The sequence below is a fragment of the Chlorocebus sabaeus genome, chromosome 6, assembly GCF_047675955.1.
Source record: "Chlorocebus sabaeus isolate Y175 chromosome 6, mChlSab1.0.hap1, whole genome shotgun sequence".
In the NCBI taxonomy this organism is placed as follows: Eukaryota; Metazoa; Chordata; class Mammalia; order Primates; family Cercopithecidae; genus Chlorocebus; species Chlorocebus sabaeus.
In genome coordinates, this window is record NC_132909.1 from 4,901,514 (window position 1) to 4,922,572 (window position 21,059).

The following is a 21,059-nucleotide window of genomic DNA, read 5'->3' on the forward strand; positions in this document are numbered from 1 at the left end:
GTGCTTCACATTTCTAAGGTTTCTCTCCAGTATGAATTCTATGATGACGTGCATGGTGTGCCTGTTGATTAAAAACCACGCCATATTCATTACACTTGTAAGGTTTCTCTCCAATATGAATTTTCTTGTCTTTCAAGGCTTGATTTGTGACTAAGCTTTTTTCATGATTTACATTTCTAAGGTTTATCTCCAGGATAAATTGTATGATGACGTGCAAGCTTTGCTTTTCGATTCAAAACCCTTTCACAATCACTACACTTGTAAGGTTTCTTTCTAATATGATTTCTAGGACTATAAAGGTTTGATTTGAATCTGAAAGCTTCATCACATTCTTCACATTTGTAAGGTTTCTCTCTAGTATGAGTTCAAGGTATGAATGATGTCTGAAAAGTTTGCCAGTTTTATCACACTTCTAAGATCTCTCTTCATTATGGATTCTCCAATGATTTGCAATAGTTGTAGCATTACTGAAGACGTGGTGACAATCACTACATTTGTGAAGTGCTGACTGCCCATGAAAGGCTTTGCCACACTCATTACATTTGTAAGGTTTCTCTCCAGTATGAAGTCTACGATGGCGTGTAAGGTATGACTTCCGACTAAACATCTTACCACACTCATTACACTTGTAAGGTTTCTCTCCAGTATGAAGCCTACGATGGCATGTAAGGTGTGACTTCTGACCAAAGGTCTTGCCACAGTCATTACACTTGTAAGGTTTCTCTCCAGTATGAAGTCTACGATGGTATGCAAGGTATGACTTCTGATTAAACGTTTTGCCACACTCATTACACTTGTAAGGTTTCTCTCCAGTATGAAGACTATGATGGCGTCTAAGGTACGACTTCTGACTAAAGGTCTTGCCACACTCATTACACTTGTACAGTTTCTCTCCAGTATGAATTCCCCTATGTATTACAAGGCTTGATTTGAAACGGAAAGCTTTGTCACATTCTGCACATTTGTAAGGTTTCTCTCCAGTATGAACTCTACGATGGTATGTAAGGGATGATGTCCGGCTAAAGGTCTTGCCACACTCATTACACTTGCAAAGATTCTCTCCAGTATGACTTTTCCGATGTATTTCAAGGTTTGATTTGAAACTGTAAGCTTTGTCACATTCTTCACATTTGTAAGGTTTCTCTCCAGTATGAAGTCTACAATGGCATTTAAGGGTTAACTGTTGATTGAAGGTCTTGCCACCCTCATTACACTTGCAAGGTTTCTCTCCAGTATGAAGTCTACGATGGCATGTGAGGGATGACTTGTGACGGAAAGTCTTGTCACACTCATTACACTTATAAGGTTTCTCTCCAGTATGAAGTGTACGATGGCATATAAGGGATGACTTCTGAATAAAGGTCTTGCCACATTCATTACAGTTGTACGGTTTCTGTCCAGTATGAATTCTCCTATGTCTTTCAAGGTTTGATTTCCTACCGAAAGCTTTGTCGCATTCTTCACATTTGTAAGGTTTCTCTCCAGTGTGAAGTCTACGATGGTATGTAAGGGATGACTTCCGACTAAAGGTCTTGCCACACTCATTACACTTGTACGGTTTCTCTCCAGTGTGAATTCTCCTGTGTCTTTCAAGCTTTGATTTGAAACTGAAAGCTTTGTCACATCCTTCACACTTGTAAGGTTTCTTTTCAGGATGAAGTCTACGATGGCATGTAAGGGATGACTTCTGACTAAAGATCTTGCCACACTCCTTACACTTGTACAGTTTCTCTCCAGTATGAATTCTCCTATGTCTTTCAAGGTTTGATTTCAAACTGAAAGCTTTGTCACATTCTTCACATTTGTAAGGTCTCTCTCCAGTATGAAGTCTACGATGCCACGTAAGGGATGATATCCGGCTGAAGGTCTTGCCACACTCAGTACACTTGTAAAGATTCTCTTCAGTGTGAATTTTCCGATGTATTTCAAGGTTTGATTTGAAACTGTAAGCTTTGTCACATTCTTCACATTTGTAAGGTTTCTCTCTACTATGAAGTCTACGATGGCATTTAAGGGTTAACTGCTGACTGAAGGTCTTGCCACACTCATTGCACTTGTAAAGTTTCTCTCCAGTATGACATCTACGATGCCAGGTAAGGGATGACTTCTGACTAAAGGTCTTGCCACACTCATTACACTTGTAAGGTTTCTCTCCAGTATGAAGTCTACGATGGCATGTAAGGTATGACTTCGAACTGAAGGTCTTGTCACACTCATTACATTTGTACGGTTTCTCTCCAGTATGAATTCTCCTATGTGTTTCAAAGTTTGATTTGAAACAGAAAGCTTTGTGACATTCTTCACATTTGTAAAGTTTCTCTCCAGTATGAAGTCTACGATGGTATGTAAGGGTTAACTCCTGACTGAAGGTCTTGCCACACTCATTACACTTGTATGGTTTCTCTGCACTATGAATTCTCCTATGTCTTTCAAGGATTGATTTGAAACTGAAAGCTTTGTCACATTCCTCACATTTGTAAGGTTTCTCAACAGTATGAAGTCTACGATGGCATGTAAGGGATGACGTCTGACTGAAGGTCTTGCCACACTCATTACACCTGTAAGGTTTCTCACCAGTGTGACATCTATGATGGCCTGCAAGGTATTGCTTCTGATTAAAGACCTTGCCACACACATCACATTTATATTGTTTCTGTCCTAAATAGATTATCTGACGTTTCCTTAAGAGTGAGCTATAATTAAAGGCTTTGCCACTCTCATTACATGGGAAAGATTTTTCTCTCATGTGTACTTCCTGTTTTTGTGTGAGTAATGAAGAATTCAGGAAATCATTCTCATAGTTATTAGATATATGGGTTTTGGGCCTACAAGAAATTCTTTGGGCTGTTGAAAGTGAGGAAGCATCGTTGATAGACTTCTCAACTTGATTATCAATTTTCCCTTTGGTGTGAAATATGTGCAGTTCAGGCAGATGTGAATGAAAGCTTAATCCAAGCTGATCTTTAATAGGCTTGTTTCCAGCATGACTATGATCATATCGGTCTGTACTACCTGTCAAGTTGTTGATTTTTGTCATGGGTGCTTCATGGCCATTTCTTTCATCTTCTTGCCACTGAAACTCAAAGTTATGAATATCTTTATCAATATTGTGGAAGCAAAAATCTCCAATGTGATGACTTTCATGTCTTTGCAAAGTCCGTGTGTGGAGCACTTCTCTATTGCCTTGCGCTGTTGATGAGAACTCCTTCGTCATGCATTTGGAAGAAATAGCTACACAATACAAACACCAAAATTTTCAAGTTAAGTACAGATGGTAAACAATGCTGAAATGTGTAACTATGACACAAAAAACAATACTTATTTTAAACTTTCCAAACATGACCCTCAAAGCTTAGGAACAGAAAAGCGTAAGATTCTTTAACAAATAATGGGCTATTACATGTGCTTCAAATTACTTTTATGGAAGCCTATTTCCAATATTGTGACAAAACACTGACAGGGCACAAACGTGTGTCACCTAAAGAATATTTTCCCACAGGGACCCTACAGTGTCTAACAGTTTCCAAAAAATATCACTGTCACATCAATGACAACTATATATTCTTCATATTTGCTGTATAGAAATAAATGCTAAAGGATCACACGAAATACTATATTGGTAAATAATCCACAACAAGCTTATGTAAGGATAACCAAAATCAATGGAAATTCTGTATTGTCAAACAATCACAGCACTGAGAAGATAAGAAAAGACTACAAAATTTAGCCAGGTGTGGTGGCCCACTTCTGTAGTCCCAGCTACTTGGGAGGGTGAGTCACAAGAATCGTTTGAACCCGAGAGGCAGAGGTAGCAGTGAGCCGAGATCGCACTGTACTTTAGCCTGTGTGACAAAGTGAGACTGCATCTCAAAAGACAAAAAAAGTTAATACAATGTTTTTCTGAATAACTGTCATAAAATTACCTATATCCATGCAGAAAAAGCACTTTGTGACATTTTAAATAATTTTTTTATTTTCATATTTTTGAGATTAAGTTTCACTCTATCGCAACTGGCTGGAATTAAATGGCCTGATCTCAGCTCATTGCAACCTCTGCCTTTTGGGTTCAAGCGATTCTCCTGCCTCAGCCTCCTGAGTACCTGGGATTACAGGCACACACCACCATGCTTGGCTAATTTTTGTATTTTTAGTAGAGACAGGGTTTCAACATGTTGGCCAGGCTGGCCTTAAACTGTTGACTTCAAGTGTTCTACCTGCTTCAGCCTCCCAAAGTCCTGGGATGGCATGCGTGGGCCACAGCATCCGGTGGCACTTTGTGACATTAACTAGTGGACTGTGTCAGTTATACTGCATACCGCATACCAAAAAACCTTATGTACAATCATAAAAATTAATTAGTGAGATATTGTAATGCATAAAACCAGGAAGCAAATAAGTACCTTTATACAACCTGCAAAATTCTAAACAATTTGCTGCTAAGAAAAACTCTACAAATTTTACTTACCATCAGCACACAATGTAAGAAAGGAAATATATGTTAAGATCACTACCTTCTGATTTATGAAGTCAAAAATGTACACAGCATTACAAGGAATAAGAATTGACTAACAGAAGGGCACAGTGGCTCAGGTCTGTAATCCCAGCACTTTGGGAGGCTGAGGTGGGTGGATCATGAGGTCAGGAGTTCGAGAGTAGCCTGGCCAACATGGTGAAATCCCAACTCTACTAAAAATACAAAAAAATTAACTGGGCATGGTGGTGGGTGCCTGTAATCTCAGCCACTTGGAAGGCTGAGGCAGGAGAATCATCTGAACACGGGAAGTGGAGGTTGTAGTGAGCCGAGATCGCACCATTGCACTCCAGCCTGAGTGGCAGGGTGAGGCTTCATCTCAAAAAAAAAAAAAAAAGAATGACTAACACTGCCAGAGGGTGCAATCATGATGTCACAACTACATTTATGAAACAGCCAGGCAATACAGCAATTCTATAGATACATATGCACTGTTGGCCTTAATTATCTAGTTCACTATGCACAAAATACAAAACATAGAATGTGTACTGGGAAAATGTTTAAACTGAGATCAGAGAAAACATTTTATCATTCAAATTGTACAATAAAAACATAAACAGTATGACGCAGCCTCCCTGGTGTGAATGTTCTTCTTGGCCAAAAGCCACATTCAGAGTTCTTATTCTCCAATAGGATGTTCCTGCAGATGGGGCCTTTGAGAGAATTTGGTCATGGGTGTTGACTACTCATGAATAGGATTTGTGCTTTCATAAAAAGAGATACAAAAGAGATCATTTCCTGTTCCTCTTTCTCCCATGTCAGGACACAGCAGGAAGATGGCTGGGCTAAACCCTAAAGAAGGCTCTCACTAGGAACCAATTTGACTGGCATCTTGCTCTTGGGTATCCCACTTTCCAAATTCATGAGAAATAAATGTCTGTGTCTGAAGCCTCCCAGTTTAAGCTATTTCTTTTTTTGTTTGTTTTGGAGACCAATTCAAGCTCTATCACCCAGGCTGGACTGTAGTGGCAGGATTCTCCTACCTCAAGAGATTCTCCCACCTCAGCCCGGAGTCTCACTTTGTCACCTGGACTGGAGCGCAGTGGGGCAATCTTGGTTCACTGCAACCTTCACCTCCCGCGTTCAAGTGATTCTCCTGCCTCAGCCTCTCGAGTACTTGGGATAACAACCGTGCACCACCATGTCCAGCTAATTTTTGTATTGTTAGTAGAGACGGGGTTTCACCCTGTTGGCCAGGCTGGCCTTGAACTCCTGAACTCAGGTGATCTGCCCCTCTCAGCCTCCCAAAGTGCTGGGATTACAGGCTTGAGCCACGGCGCCTGGTCAATTTCTTGTATTTAGATTTGAGGTTTCACCATGTTGGCCAGACTGGTCTCAAACTCCTGACTTCAAGTGATCTGCCCACCTTGGCATCCCAAACTGTTGAGAATAGAGGCGTGAGCCACCTCGGCCGGCCAGTCTAAGCTATTTCTGTCAGTGAAATGACTGAGACAGGAAAAGGGGCATCTCATCACCAACATCACCATAGCCTGACAGATCTGATTAAACAAAGGAAGTTTAGAGACTGTACTATAAATCTCGCAATACTTGAAGCCATCTAGAGCAATAACATGTTTTAAAAATTTTGAAGCTGGCCAGGCATGGTGGTTCACGCCTGTAATCCCAGCACTTTGGGAGGCTGAGGCAGGAGGATCACAAGGTCAGGAGATCGAGACCATCCTGGCTAAAAGGGTGAAACACGTTTCTACCAAAAAAAAAAAAAAAAAAAAAAAAATTAGCTGGGTGCCGTGGCATGTGCCTGTAGTCCCAGCTACTTGGGAAACTGAAGCAGGAAAATCACTTGAACCTGGGAGGCAGAGGTTGCAGTGAGCCAGGATCGCACCACCGCACTCCAGCCTGGGTGAGAGAAAGAGACTCTGTCTTAAAAAAAAAAGAGAAAAGAAAGAAAAAAGAAAGAAATGAAAGAAGTCTAAAGAGTAATTCTAACCCACAAATATATATAAAGTTCTCCAGTAAAGGTATCTAAAAAGACAGACAGGCCGGGTGTGGTGGTTCACACCTATAATCACAGAAGTTTAGAAGGCCGAGGTTGGTGGTTCACTACAGTGCAGGGGTTCAAGACCAGCCTGACCAAAAAGGAGAAACCCTGTGTCTATTAAAATACGAAATTAGCCAGGCGTGGTGGCACATGCCTGTAATCCCAGCTACTCAGGACACTGAGCAGGAGAATCACTTGAACCCAGGCGTTGGAGGTTGGAGTGTCCCGAGATTGTGCCATTGCACTCCAGCATGGGCGACAAGAACAAAACTTCATCTCATCAACAAATAAATAAATACATGAATAGGTAAAAAAGAGGACTGATACAGAAACTAGTTTAGTGTACATTTTCTCCATAAATCAACTTTTTTTCTGTCATTTAGAAGAAAAAAGCATGAAAAAATATTGTACATATGTTTATGAAAATGCAACATACACAGAAATAATTCTGACATACATAAAGAATTCTAGTGAAGAAAGAGTAGTTTCTGCAGGTTATGAATTTTTTTTTTTTCAGGAAGTCTCGTGTGTCACCCAGGCTGGAGTGCAGTGGTGCAATCTCAGCTCACTGCAACCTCCACCTCCCAGGTTCAAGTGACTCTCCCGCATTAGCCTCGAGTAGCAGGATTACAGGCGCCCACCATGGTGTCCAGCTAATTTTTGTATTTTTAGTAGAGACAGAGTTTCACCATGTTAGCCAGGCTGGTTTTGAACTCCTGACCTCAGGTGATTTGCCTGCCTTGGCCTCCCATAGTTCTGGAATTACGGGCATGGGTCTCAAGAATCATTTGAGCCCAAGAGGCGGAGTTGGCTGTGGTGAGCCAAAATCTCCCCACTGCACTGTAGCCTTGGCGACAGAGTGAGACTCCATCATAAACAAACAAACAAACAAAAAAGGAAATAAGGGAGTCAAAGCATGGCTACACAAAAAAGCAATTAAACACAAAAAGTAGGAAATGAGAAATGATGAACAAAAAAAGCCTACAAGAAATACAGATAATATGTAACAAAATCACAAAGGTAAGGTCTTCTCCATCAGTAATACTTCAGCTGTAAGTATTTAACTCTGTACTCAGAAGGCAAAGACTGGCTGAATCAACAAGAACCAACTATATGTTGTCTACAAGAGACTCATAGACTCATATTAGCCTTAAGGACACACATATGCAAATTTTTTTTTTTTTTTTTTTTTTTTTTTTTTTTTTTTTTTTTGAGACGGAGTCTTGCTGTGTTGCCAGGCTGGAGTGCAGTGGTGATCTTGGCTCACTGCAACTTCTGATTCCCAGGTTTATGTGATTTTCCTGCCTCAGCCTCTGGAGTAGCTGGGATTATAGGCATGTGCCATCACACCCTGCTAATTTTTATATTTTTTGTAGAGGCGGGGTTTCACCGTGTAGGCCAAACTGGTCTCGATCTCCTGACCTTGTGATCCACCCACCTCAGCCTCCCAAAGTGCTGGGATTCCAGGCGTGAGCCACCATGCTCGGCTACACATATGTAAAAATTTTAAAAATAAAAGCCAATAATTAGGTATGGGGGTTGGCGCCTATAATCTCAGTTGCTCAGGAGACTGTGGAAGATCTCTTGAGCGCAGGAGATCAAGATGAATTTCAACAACACAGCAAGACCCTGTCTGGAAAAAAAAACAAACTAAAAAAGTTGCTCGACATGCTGGCATGTGCCTGTACCAGCTACCAGGGGAGGCTGAGGTGGACAATCACATGAGCCCAGGAATTCAAGACTGCAGTGAACCATGATCCCACCACTTCACTCCACCCTGGGTGACAGAGAGAGACACTGTAGCTAAAAAAGAAGAGTAAATAAAAAGATACGCAAGGGCACATCCCCAGGAGGGAAGTTATCCTCACCCAGGGAGACCAGGTTCCTATAATTCTCCAACATCACGGCCCTGTACAGAGTCCTCTGAGCAGGGTCCAGGCATTTCCACTCCTCCTGAGAGAATTCTATGGCCACATCCCTGAATGTCAACAGACCCTGAAAGGAAAACACATTTTAACCAAATGGTTATGGGCGGAGTTCTTATCTTTACAGAAAATGAGAAGAAAAGAGAGGTGAAAGCATGGATTTAAATGCAGTGAATATTCTAGCAAATCTGAGTAAGGGGTTTCTCACCACATTTTGTCTTCCCAGTTGTGTTTTACCAAATTTTTTTTTTTTTTTTCTGAGGTGGAGTCTCACTCTGTTGTCCAGGGTGGAGTGCAAAGGCACAGTCTCCTTTCACTGCAACCTCCACCTCCCAGGATCAAGCGATTCTCCTGCCTTAGCCTCCTGAGTAGCTGAAATTACAGGCATGTGCCACCAGGACCAGTTAATTTTGTATTTTTAGCAGAAATGGGTTTTCACCGTATTCACCAGGTTGGTCTCAAACCCCTGACCTCCTGATTCGCCTGCCTCAGCCTCTCAAAGTGCTGGAATTACATGCATGATCCACTGTGCCCAGCCCAGAAACTTTTATTGACACACCAAGTGACATTCAGTATCTAGATGAGATAGAGTATGAGTGATGTCTTCAGAGATGACAACGTCCACAGTGAAAGATCAGAAACTAATATCTGGGTGGGTGCAGTGGCACATGCCTGCTATCCCAGCTACTTGGGAGGCCGACAGAGGAGAATTGCTTGATCCCAGGAGGTAGAGGTTGCAATGATCTGAAATCACGCCAATCCAGCCTGGGCAACAGAGACTCCATCCCAAAAAAAAAAAAAAAATATATATATATATATATGTGTGTGTGTGTGTATATATATATTTTACATATTATTTATATATATATATTTTCATATATTAGCCGGGCACGGTGGCAGGCACCTGTGGTTCCAGCTACTTGGGAGCCTGAGGTAGGAGGATGGCTTGAGCCTGACAGTGGAAGTTGCAGTGAGCTAAGATCACGCCACTGTGCTCCAGCCTGGGCAACAACAGTGAGACCCAGTCTCAAAATAAAATAAAATGCATGAAAACTAGATTACTCAAAGAATGAATATCATATATATATATATATATATATGTCAACAAAATAATGAAACCTACACACACAAAAAACTAGATGTTAATACAAAGGTTTGTCATTTTCCCCAGATTTTCAAAATGGAAAAGTTGTTCAAAATATATACATTTGTGTGTGTGTATATGTATGTATATGTATATGCGTGCGTGTATATTGTGTGTGTGGGTGTTTATATATATAAAGGCTTGTAAAATATAAAAAGTAGCAAGTTATGTTGACCTGAAGAGGAATCTCATCTTGCTGGAAAAGGACACTTTGGCAGTTGGGGGCAGGGAAAATCTTGTCAGATCTAAGAAAACAAGAAATGCTTCATCCTAGAGGAAGCAATCATCCTTTCACCTGCCTGACCTGGAGGAATCGTCAGACATCTGTAGGAATGCAGGCGTGCGCAGAGGCAGTCACTATGGCACTCTTTATACAGAGAAAAATTGCACAGAACCCACTTATCATTCAGCCAATTTCCAACGCAGATGGCAAAGAGCAAGCTCTCCACGTTTACTAACAAGACAACATGTAAATGTTCACAACCAGCAGGATCAAGTCTCAAAGTAAAATATTTCCTGGAACACAAAGAAGAAAACAACAGACACTGGGGTCTACTTGAGGGTGGAGGGTGGGAGGAAGGAGATGAGTAGAAAAAATAATTATAGGGGGCCAGACGCGGCGGCTCATGCCTGTTATCCCACCACTTTTGGAGGCCGAGGCAGGTGGATCACCTGTCAGGAGTTCAAGATCAGCCTGGCCAACATGGTGAAACGCTGTCTCTACTGAAACTAGAAAAATTAGCAAGGCATGGTAGCAGGCCTCTGTAATTTCAGCTTCTCGGGAGGCTGAGGCAGAAGAATCGCTTGAACCTGGGAGGCAGAGGTTGCAGCGAGTTCCCATCATGCCATTATACTCCAGCCTGGGCAACAAGAACAAAACTCAGTCTCAAATAAAACAGTAGATAAAAAATAACTATTGGGTACGGGGCTTAACACTAGAGTGATGAAATAATCTGTACAAAAAACCCCAATGACACTAATTTACCTGTGTAACAAACCTTCACATGTAGCCCCAAACCTAAAGTGAAAACAGAAACATAAAAACTTTTTTCTTTTTTTTGAGGCGAGTCTTGCTCTGTGCCCAGGATACAGTGCAGTTGCACAGTCTCAGATCACTGCAACCTCCGCCTCCCAGGTTCAAGGGATTGTCCTGCCTCAGCTTCCTGAGTAGCTTGGATTACAGGCATATGCCATCATACCCAGCTAATTTTTGTAAAAAGATTTTTCTTTTCTTAATTTACTGCAGACCTTTTTCTAAAGTCTCATAACGATGCAGAAATACACGTGTACGAGATTTGCTCTGACACCTGGCACGGAACTGACGGTAGCGGCTCCCCAGTGAGGCTGGAAGGAGGGTGGAGGACGTGACAGGGAACGGAGATGCCTTATGGCCAAGGGTCTAAGCTGCAGCTTTGTTTGGAGTTTTACCACAAAACAAATATATTCACCATGTGATGTTTAAATATAAAAATATACATTTAATAATATTGTTGGGGCTAGGCACAGTGGCTTGCACCTGGTAAACCCAGCCCTCCAGGAGGCTGAGGTGGGCAGATCACCTGAGGTCAGTAGTTTGAGACCAGCCTGGCCAACATGGTCATACCCGTCACTAATAAAAATACAACAAAATTAGCTGGGCATGGTGACACACGCCTGTAATTCCAGCTACTCGGGAGGCTGAGGCAGGAGAATCTCTTGGACCCGGAAGATGGAGGTTGCCTTGAGCCAAGGTCATGCCACTGCACTTCAGCCTGGGCAACAGAGCAAGACTTCATATATTTGAAATATAATATTATCATAATATAATGATAATAATAAAAATTATCACCATTTTTATTGAAAACACCTGTTTCACAAGCCTCTCCACAGTAACACCACAGTCTCCATGAGCTTAACGTGCTAAGAATGGTTTAATGAATCTCCTGCTATTATTTAGGTTGATTTCATATTCTTAATGACGGAATAAAACATCTTCTATCATTCATGTCTATGTACGAACTTTCCATTCTAATTAGTAAGATTTTCGGAGTCAGAAACACAGTAACTCACTCAATTACCTAAAAATGTAGTATAAAATCAGGCAGAAACAATCTCCATATTGGTCACCTTTTCTAGAATTTACCACATACTTTGTGCATATTAATACATGACTTCTGTTGCGAGAAGTTAGGGATCCCGAATGGAGGGACCCGCTGAAGCTGCGGCAGTAGAACATGAATTGTGAAGATTTCATGGACATTTATTAGTTCCCCAAATTAATACTTTTATAATTTCTTACAACTGTCTTTACTGCAATCTCTGAACATAAACTGTGAAGATTTCATGGATATTTATCACTTCCCCAGTCAGTATTCTTGTGATTTCCTATGCCTGTCTTTACTTTAATCTCTTTAATCCCATCATCTTCATAATCTGAGGATGTATGTTGCCTCAGGACCCTGTGATGATTGCGTTAACTGCACTAATTGTTCCTAAACCATGTGTGTTTAAACAATACGAAATCTGGGCACTTTGAAAAGAAAATAGGATAATAGCGATATTCAGGGAACAAGGGAGATAACCATTAGGTCTGAATGCCTGAGAGCCGGGTGGAACAGAGCCATATTTCTCTTCTTTCAAAAGCAAATAGGAGAAATATCGCTGAATTCTTTTTCTCAGCAAGGAACAGCTCTGAGAAAGAGAATGCGTTCCTAGGGGTAGGCCTCTAAAATGGCTGCTGTAGGAATATCTGTCTTTTATGGTTGCAGATAAGGAATGAAGGAAACCCCGGTCACCCGTCGTGCTCCCAGGCCTATTAGGATGAGGAAATTCCCGCCTAGTAAATTTTTAGTGAAACTGGTTGTCTGCTCTCAAACCCTGTCTCCTGATAAGATGTTATCAATGACGATGCATGCCTGAAACTTCAACAGCAATTTTAACTTCACCCTGGTCCTGTGATCTCGCCCTGCCTCCATTTGCCTTGTAATATTTGATTACCTTGGGAAGCATGTGCTGTGACCCACATCCTATTCGTACACTGCCTCCCCTTTGAAAATCACTAATAAAAACTTGCTGGTTTTGCAGCTTGGGGGGCATCACAGAACCTGCCGACATGTGATGTGTCCCCCAGACACACAGCTTTAAAATTTCTCTCTTTGTATTCTTTCCCTTTATTTCTCAGACTGGCCGACACTTAAGGAAAATAGAAAAGAACCCACATTGAAATATCGGGGGCCAGGCTCCCGATAGACTTCCATCAGCAGTTGCTCTAATCCTGGTCCACAGAGAAGTGACAGAGCATCCAGATGTGGTCCCCGAAAAATCCCTGCTGCCCAACAGCACTGACACCACGGGACCCTCACCCCGTCTCCATCCATGTCTGGGTGTGAGCCCTTCCCAGGCCCATGCCCAGTGCCGCCTCTTCCCAAGTTCATGTCACTGGGTCACGAGAGATAAAATATAAGCGAGATGAGAGGGACTGAGGGAAGGCATGGGTGAGTGCGAGCAAACTTGTCAGGCAGGACGCTTCAGACTCAGAGAAGATTCCCAACTCCAAGGCCCAGCAGCATTTCTGAAGGGAAGGAGACAGAACAATCCACCAAGAATATCATCTCACCTGAGAAAGAGCCATCCCTGACTCCTCTGCTTTCCTCTTCCTCTTCTGGGTTTCTTCCTCATGTATCAAGAGCGTTTAGAAGTCAATCCTGAATGTTAGAAACATGTTGTTTATTGCTCAGAATCAACACACCCCCTCCCTGTAACACAATGACACATACAAAGGAGACCTCACCCTGAGGAAATGTGGTCCCCTCTACTGCCCACTGCCCACAATAAACTCCTATAGGAAAACTCCCACTTCTCTCCTGGAGGAGCCCACACACGCTCCTGCAGTGGGGAGCTGGGCTGGAATGAGCTCCCCTTCAGGCTACAGACCCAGTCCTGACCAATCCTCAGCCCAGACCCTGAGGATCACTTGGGCTCAGGAGTTCAAGACCAGCCTGGCCAACACGGTGATACCCTGTCTCTACTAAAAATAGAAAAACTGAGCAGGCACGGTGGCTCATGTCTGTAGTACTAGCACTCTGGAAGGCCGAGGAGGGTGGATTACTTGAGGTCAGAAGTTCAAGACCAGCCTGGCCAACATGGTGAAACCCCATCTCTACTAAAAATAAAAAAAGTAACTGGGCTTGGTGGGTGTCTGTAATCCCAGCTACTCAGGAGGCAGAGGCAGGAGAATCGCTTGAACCCAGGAGGTGGCAGTTGCACTGAACCAAGATCATGCCACTGCACTTCAGCCTGGGTGACAGTGTGAGACACAAAAATAAAATAAAATAAAAACAAAAATACAATAATTAGCTGGGTGTGGTGGCACACACCTGCAATCTCAGCTACATGGGTTGCTGAGGCACAAGAATCACTTGAACACAGGAAACAGAGGTTGCAGTGAGCCAAGATCATCAGACTGCACTCACAGCCTGGACAACAGAGACTCTGTCTCAAAAAAAAATAAAAATAAAAATAAAGTTTCTGATGTGATTGACGCAGGGATAATAAAACCTGAGTAACATGATAGAGACTGACGGGCAGAGGGAACTTCAGATGGGGGTGGGAGGGCATGGGAGACAGCTCTGAGCCTAAACCTGAACGAGGAGAAAAGGGACAGTGCTGTGATCATTTAGGGATATAGGCTAAGAGCAGGGACAGTGACCAGAGACAGGAAGGGTTTTGATGTTTGGGAAAAGAGAAAAGCAAATGTGACTGGGGCAGACAGAGTCGGGAGAGGAGGGCAAGCTCCCAGGAGGAGGCTGGACACTGGCAGGGGCCCTGGACACAGGGCTGTGGAGCCACAGTGAGGAGTTGGGCTTTTGTCCTGGGGAAAACGGGAAGCCGGTGGAGGGTTCCCTGCCAGGGACTGACACGACCTGCTTTAGATTTCGCTGTGATACCCTAACACAGAGAAAGGCCCCGAAGATGGTCTCTGTGTCTGAGTCTACACCTCTGTTTCTTCCATTCCTTTGTGGTTTTTTTCTAATTTTTTTTTATTTGGGGTACTGCATCCCATTTAAATTTCTAATTACAACTGGTCACTCCCCTGTCTAAGAAGAAAAGCCACACCCAGACACACACTCTATTTTTCCAATCATTTCAGGGGCCAGGGTCACTCGGGTTGAACTTTTCTGGTCTAGCCCCTCATCTCCAAGTTGCAGGGAGGCTCACTGGGGCTCTGAGAAAGAGATATTTTCACCAAGTTACCCTAAGAAGGTCTGAGATGAGTGAAAACGTGTGCCTGAATTCTTACATGGGGGCCTGGAAGGGCTAATGGCAAGGGTTGGTCTTTATCACCCCTATCTTTGAAAATTAGAGAAGCCTCTTTCACATGCCTGGGCCAAAGAAACTTCTTTACAAGGTTCTGACGCCACTGATTCCCAACATTTAATTTTTCCTTACAAGAAAATCACAGTAACATTTATAAAATGCAGAAGTGGCCGGGTGCGGTGGCTCAAGCCTGTAATCCTAGCACTTTGGGAGGCTGAGACGGGCGGATCACAAGGTCAAGAGATCGAGACTATCCTGGCTAACACGGTGAAACCCCGTCTCTACTAAAAAAATACAAAAAACTAGCCGGGCAAGGTGGTGGGCGCCTGTAGTCCCAGCTACTCGGGAGGCTGAGGCAGGAGAATGGCATGAACCCGGGAGGCGGAGCTTGCAGTGAGCTGAGATCTGGCCCCTGCACTCCAGCCTGGGCGACAGAGCTAGACTCCGTCTCAAAAAAAAAAAACAAATAAAATGCAGAAGTGTGAACACACAGCTATTGACATTGAAAACAGTGAAAGAGGGTCAGCTGTAGAACTAAGACATAAGCAAATTTTTTCAACCAAGAATACATGGGTGGCCGGGTGCCACAGGTCATGCCTGTAATCCCTGCTAGTTGAGAGGCTGAGGCAGGAGAATCGCTTGAACCCGGGAGGCGGAGGTTGCAGTGAGCCGAGATTGCACCATTGCACTCCAGCCTGAGCAACAAGAGTGAAACTCCATCGGAAAAACTAAATAAATAAATAAAAATATTTGGGTGCTTTTAGAATAGCGTTAAATGTTGGGGAAAAGCTGAGTGCTGGAGAAAAGCTGAGGCAGGACTTGCTAGTCTGACATAATATAAAAAGAGTCCTGGAACATGCCGGGGTCCAGGGTCTAAAACCCCTTGTGGCCTTTGGAATACCAAGCTCTGTGCCAAAGGGTGGGAGGCTGCCCTGCCGCATTACAAGCATTACAATCCAAGCCCAGGACATAAAACTTTAAAGGGGTCCAGCCCCTCCACACCTCTGGGTATTTCCCATCTGGTGGGATGAGACACTGAGAAAAGAAATAAGACAGAGAGACAAAGTATAGAGAAAGAACAGTGGGCCTAGGGGACTGGCACTCAGCATAGGGAGGACCTGTGTGGCCCTGGCCTCTGAGTTCCCTCAGTATTTATTGATCACGATCTCTACCATCTCTCACTATCTCTACTATCTCAGTGAGGGGAATGTGGCAGGACTACAGGGTAATGGTGGGGAGAGGGTCAGCAGGAAAACATGTGAGCAAAGATCTCTGTGTCATAAATAAGTTTAAGGAAAGTGCCGTAACTCGATGTGCACGTAGGCTAAATTTATGTTTGACTTTACATAAATATCTCAGTGTAGTAAAGAGTAGTATTGCCGCCAGCATGTCTCACCTCCAGCCATAAGGCGGTTTTCTCCCATCTCAGTAAATAGAATGGACAATTGAGTTTTACACCGAGACATTCCATTCCCAGGACGACCAGGAGACAGATGCCTTCCTCTTTCACTAATCTGCCTCAGCAAAGACCCTTTACAGGTGTTAGGCTGGGGGATGGTCAGGTCTTTCCCTTCCCATGAGGCCATATCTCAGGCTACCTCAGTGGGGAGAAACCTTGGACAATATCCAGGCTTTCTTCGGCAGAGGTCCATGCGGCCTTCTGCAGTGCATTGAGTCCCTGGGTATTTGAGATTGGAGAATGGTGATGATTTTTACCAGGCATACTGCCTGCAAACACATTTTTAACAAAGCACATCCTGCACAGACCTAAATCCAGTAAACCTTGAGTCAATACGCTACATGTTTCTGTGTGCACAGGGTTGGGGCTAGGGTTACAGATTAACAGCATCTCAAGGCAGAAGAATTTTTCTTATTACACAACAAAATGGAGTTTCTTATGTCTACTTCTTTCTACATAGACACAGTAACAGTGTCTCTCTTTCTTTTTCCCACAAACCCCTCGTGGCTTGGATGGAATCCAGGGCTCAGGGCATAAAACCCCTCATGGCCTCTGGAATGTGCCTAGACTTGCTGGTTCCTTGCTTTTAGCACTTCCAGGCTCAGAAAACGGTTGTATCTTAAACTAGAGGAACATGTTCCCCATGATCTCAAGTAGCAGAACATGTTCCATATAAATGCTAAACCACACACCTGTAGATCATGTGCTGGATGCATCGCTTCCTTTCAACCCCCACAGCCTCACCATCTGCTTCTTTGTTTGACCACCAATAAATACTGTGGGCTTCCAGAGGTCGGGTCTTTTGCAGCCTCCATACTAGCGTTGGCCCCCTGGACCCACCTTATGCATCCTTAACTTGTCTTTTCTCATTCCTTTGACTCTGCTGGACTTCGTAGCCCCCGTGGCCTGGTGTTGGGTGTGGCCACCCCAAGAGTTCCATGCCAATCCAGCCCATCTTTCAACATTAGTCCAGAAGGGACCAGAGGGCCTTGAGGGAAGCATGCACTTAATAGCTCACAGCTCAAGATGTTCACAGATGACATAAGCAAAGAAAACTGAAAAATAGACTAACTGGTTAAACTATATTTTGATGTTAAGATAAAAGGTCACTGACCTCTTTACCAGGTACACACCGAAACAAACTTCTGTATTAGGTACCAAAGGTTTCCAATAAATAATAAAGACTGGAAAGCATGCAGACCTTGATCTGAACCAGACACAACTAGTTTCAAACAGAAACTATTTTGAAATTGCTTTTTAAAAAATTTAACAAATTCTGGGGTTATCAGGAAAATAACTGGAATATACACTTGTACAGAAAAAAAAAGACGTGAGCTGATTATAGCATGTGACAAAGGCATCTTTCAGAAACGATTATGTATTTTTCTTTCTTTTACATCACAACATGCTTTTTAAAGACATTATGCATTAAGCTCACATTCCCTTAAATATTGTTTCCAAAGCTGCTCAGCCTCTAGCCCAGCTGGAATCTCCAGGAAGAGGCAGAGACGGTTTGGGAAAAAAGACGCAGGGGAGGACGGGGTGGTGAAAAGAGAAAGCAGCCTTCCACACCCCAATTTACACGCTTCACCGTATCCTAAAGTTGCAAGCAGCACCTGAAATCACCACTAATGAAACAGCAAATGCATTCGACTTACCGGCCCAGCAAGCCACGAAAATGAGAAATGCCAACTGCCAAAATAGATTAACTTTAGACTACCTCCTAGCCAAGGAAGGAGGAGTATGTAGAAAGTTTAATCTAACTAATTGCTGCCTAGAAATCCATGACAATAGGAAGGCTATTATAGAAATAACTGCCAGAGGCCGGGCGCGGTGGCTCAAGCCTGTAATCCCAGCACTTTGGGAGGCCGAGACGGGCGGATCACGAGGTCAGGAGATCGAGACCATCCTAGCTAACACTGTGAAACCCCGTCTCTAGTAAAAAATACAAAAACAACTAGCCGGGCGAGGTGGCGGGCGCCTATAGTCCCAGCTACTCTGGAGGCTGAGGCAGGAGAACGGTGTAAACCCCGGAGGCGGAGCTTGCAGTGAGCTGAGATCCGGCCACTGCACTCCAGCCTGGGCGACAGAGCCAGACTCCGTCTCACAAAAAAAAAAAAAAAAAAAAGAAATAACTGCCAGAATGAAAAAATTAGCCCAAGTTCCAGTCCACACTTAGAAAAAGTAGGCTCCTGAGTCCCTCTTTAGAGGCTGGTTTTCCTCCTTCAGAAGGTTCAAAACCTTAATAGGAGTAGTTCTAGCCATGCTAAGATTTTGTTTAATACTCCCTTGCCTCTTACCTCTCCTTGTTAAGAACATTCAATCAACGATAGAAGCAATTGTAACCAGGCAGACTACCACTCAGCTAATAGCTCTATGTGAATATCAGCCTGTGCCTAAAGAAGAAAACCTGCTCTTTCATGAAGATTCCAGTAACAGTGGTGCTTTCTATTAAAATCTTGTTTAAAACAAGCATCTAAGGGAGGAAACTGAGGTAGAAATTTAAAAAATAAATATGCATTCATTCACTCCAAGAAAAGTAAAGGGCAAGGCAAAGGTTAAAAAGAAAAGAAGAACCAGTTTTCCTCTGCCTAGCAAGCTTACTTCAAGAACAGTTATAACACTGTTTGCGAAGTCGAAGGCAAAGGAACGGGCTCCAGACAGCCCTCCACCTTCCCAGAACAAGGGTGAAATTTTAAAAAAAGGGCAAATCTGTGTATTTAGCTGTTCTTGTTTTTCTTTCAACGCAGCTACAAGGCCACCAGCGATGGAAGGACACAAGTTACGCTATGCTATAGATTACCTGACCTATCAATATATGATTAACGGCTTTTATTCTGCTTCTGAAAGCAAAAAACCCCCACTCTGTGTTTGTTGAAATGCTCAGCTTTTTTGATGTAAACCCATGGAGCCCGTGCGTACCTTAAATAAACATCATCCTGTCTCCCCATATCAGTCTCTTCTCAGTTTCCCACAACACCATCTCTGTGCCTTCTCTGCTCTCCCCATTACATTCTCTCTTCCCTGTTATACCGCCCTGACCCTAGGCTCTGGCAGCCTAGACCCCCAGGTGTCCTCCCTGCTGTGGTTCTCCTTCTGTTCTCTTTGCCACCAGCACCACTCTGCTCTGTCTGTCCTGGCTCCAAATCCCTCCTCCTCTCCCTCACCCTGATGAGCCTCCCTCTTTGCTGCCCCTCTCCCAACTTGCTGTCCTTCATCTCTCTGTACCTCTAGATTTTCTCTACATTTCTCCAGTTGCTTTTCTCCTCCTGCTTTCTTATCGTTTTCTTTCCACTTTTGCTGTCTCTTGGCAAATCCCTCACCCATCCTCTACTTTGCCATCTGTTGTGGGTCTTTCTCATTCTTCTTTTCTGTCTCAGGTTTTCTACTGCTCTCTCTCCGTCTCCTGATCCCTTTGGCCCACGCAATCACAGGAGGGTTTGGAGTAAGACGCCTGCATCCCGGTGGAGCACATTTTCCAGGCGCTGGAGCTAGGCAGGCAAGAACAGCCCGTGTCCCAGGACAGGCCCCGGGCACCTCCCCAACGCGGGCTCAGGAGAGGCGGTGACTGTGGAGCGGAGACCTGTGGAATAGCAGGGCCCCGCACGAGGACGGGGGTGAAGGGGCGATGGCGCCTTAAGACAAGGGTGGGGTCTGCAGGATCCCAGGACAAGGCAGAGGACGCGGCCTTCCCGGGACTGGGGCAGCGGCGCTGCGCTCCAGGGGCCTACGAGGGCGAGAATCCACCACTCCGGTGAGGTCTTTAAAAAGCGCGGGGCGGGAGGAGTTAGAAAAAGGTTTAGAGCAGGAAAACTACGCGATAGAAAGTGTATACGTTGCTCTATAGCAGAAAGACGCGGGAGGGGACCAGCCTTAGGGCGACCTAAAACCCAAAAGGGAGCGACCCCCGGCCTCTCACGGGGATGTCTCAGTTTGCTCTGGGTGAAGGACGACAGCTGAGAATTTCCAGGTTTGCGGGGATCCCAGGTCCCAGCTACTGAAGCGCCGGGGACCTGGGAAACGCAGACAATAGAAGACAGGGCGAAACTCACGCGCCGCGTTGTAACCGTCACTCCACGAGATCCGCTTCCTGGTCTGCGCGAATCTGCGCGCGCAGGACAGAAGCCAGGCATGGGCGGGACCCGCGGGGAGGTGGGCGGGGCCTGGGCGAGGTAGGGGCGGGGCGCGAGGCGGAGAGACTTTGCCCTTTAGAACCTGCAGCGGGCGGGGCCGGGGCGGGACCTGTGCGCCTTTCAGCCTTGTTCCCAGTACCACTGTTTCCGGGTTTTGGAGGCGAGACCGGCCATGAAGGCTGAGGTATGATTCAAAAACCCTGGAATTGTCTGGAACGGGGATGCAAACTAGAATGTAAAATGCAAGGCCCGGCCTGGGCGGAACCTACGATTTCATGCTGAGGGCCCATAAAACAGAATAGAAATCCTCCCCCTTTCTATTCTCCATTCACTCCGGAGGGAGAGTCCACCCTGTGCTCAGCTTCAGAGATTTCCCTAAAGCCACCGCTTGGGATGCAGGACGGAGTGCTCAGGCCAGAGGGTTGTGAGGTTACAGCTTGTTGGATAAACACAGCAAGGATGCTGGGGCGGGGGCGGGAGTCTGAGGTCCCAGCTACTCAGGAAGCAGCGGTGGGAGGATCGCTGAGTCTGGGCGTCCAGGCCAGCCTGGGCGACAGAGTAACACTCCCTCTC

At 44.5% G+C, this 21,059-nt stretch overlaps 1 protein-coding gene across 1 annotated transcript; it reads right to left on the reverse strand.

Annotated features, from left to right (window-relative positions):
- Positions 1 to 260: 260 nt before the first annotated feature.
- LOC103235557 (uncharacterized) lies at positions 261 to 20,478 on the reverse strand. Its single transcript, XM_073016000.1, has 4 exons — positions 20,406 to 20,478; positions 13,195 to 13,282; positions 8,399 to 8,525; positions 261 to 3,231 (listed from the first exon to the last, which is right to left on the reverse strand). The coding sequence occupies exons 2-4, from the start codon at positions 13,207 to 13,209 to the stop codon at positions 413 to 415; spliced, it is 2,961 nt and encodes a 986-aa protein (XP_072872101.1). The 5' UTR covers positions 13,210 to 13,282; positions 20,406 to 20,478; the 3' UTR covers positions 261 to 412.
- Between the last annotated feature and the right edge of the window lie 581 nt (positions 20,479 to 21,059).

What these genes read in the sequence shown, in the direction of transcription:
- LOC103235557 (XM_073016000.1), bottom strand. An exon ending in TAGGAACCTGGTCTCCCTGG is followed by an intron (nt 3,232 to 8,398) that starts GTGAGGATAACT and finishes TGTATTGTGTAG; the next exon opens with CTATTTCTTCCAAATGCATG.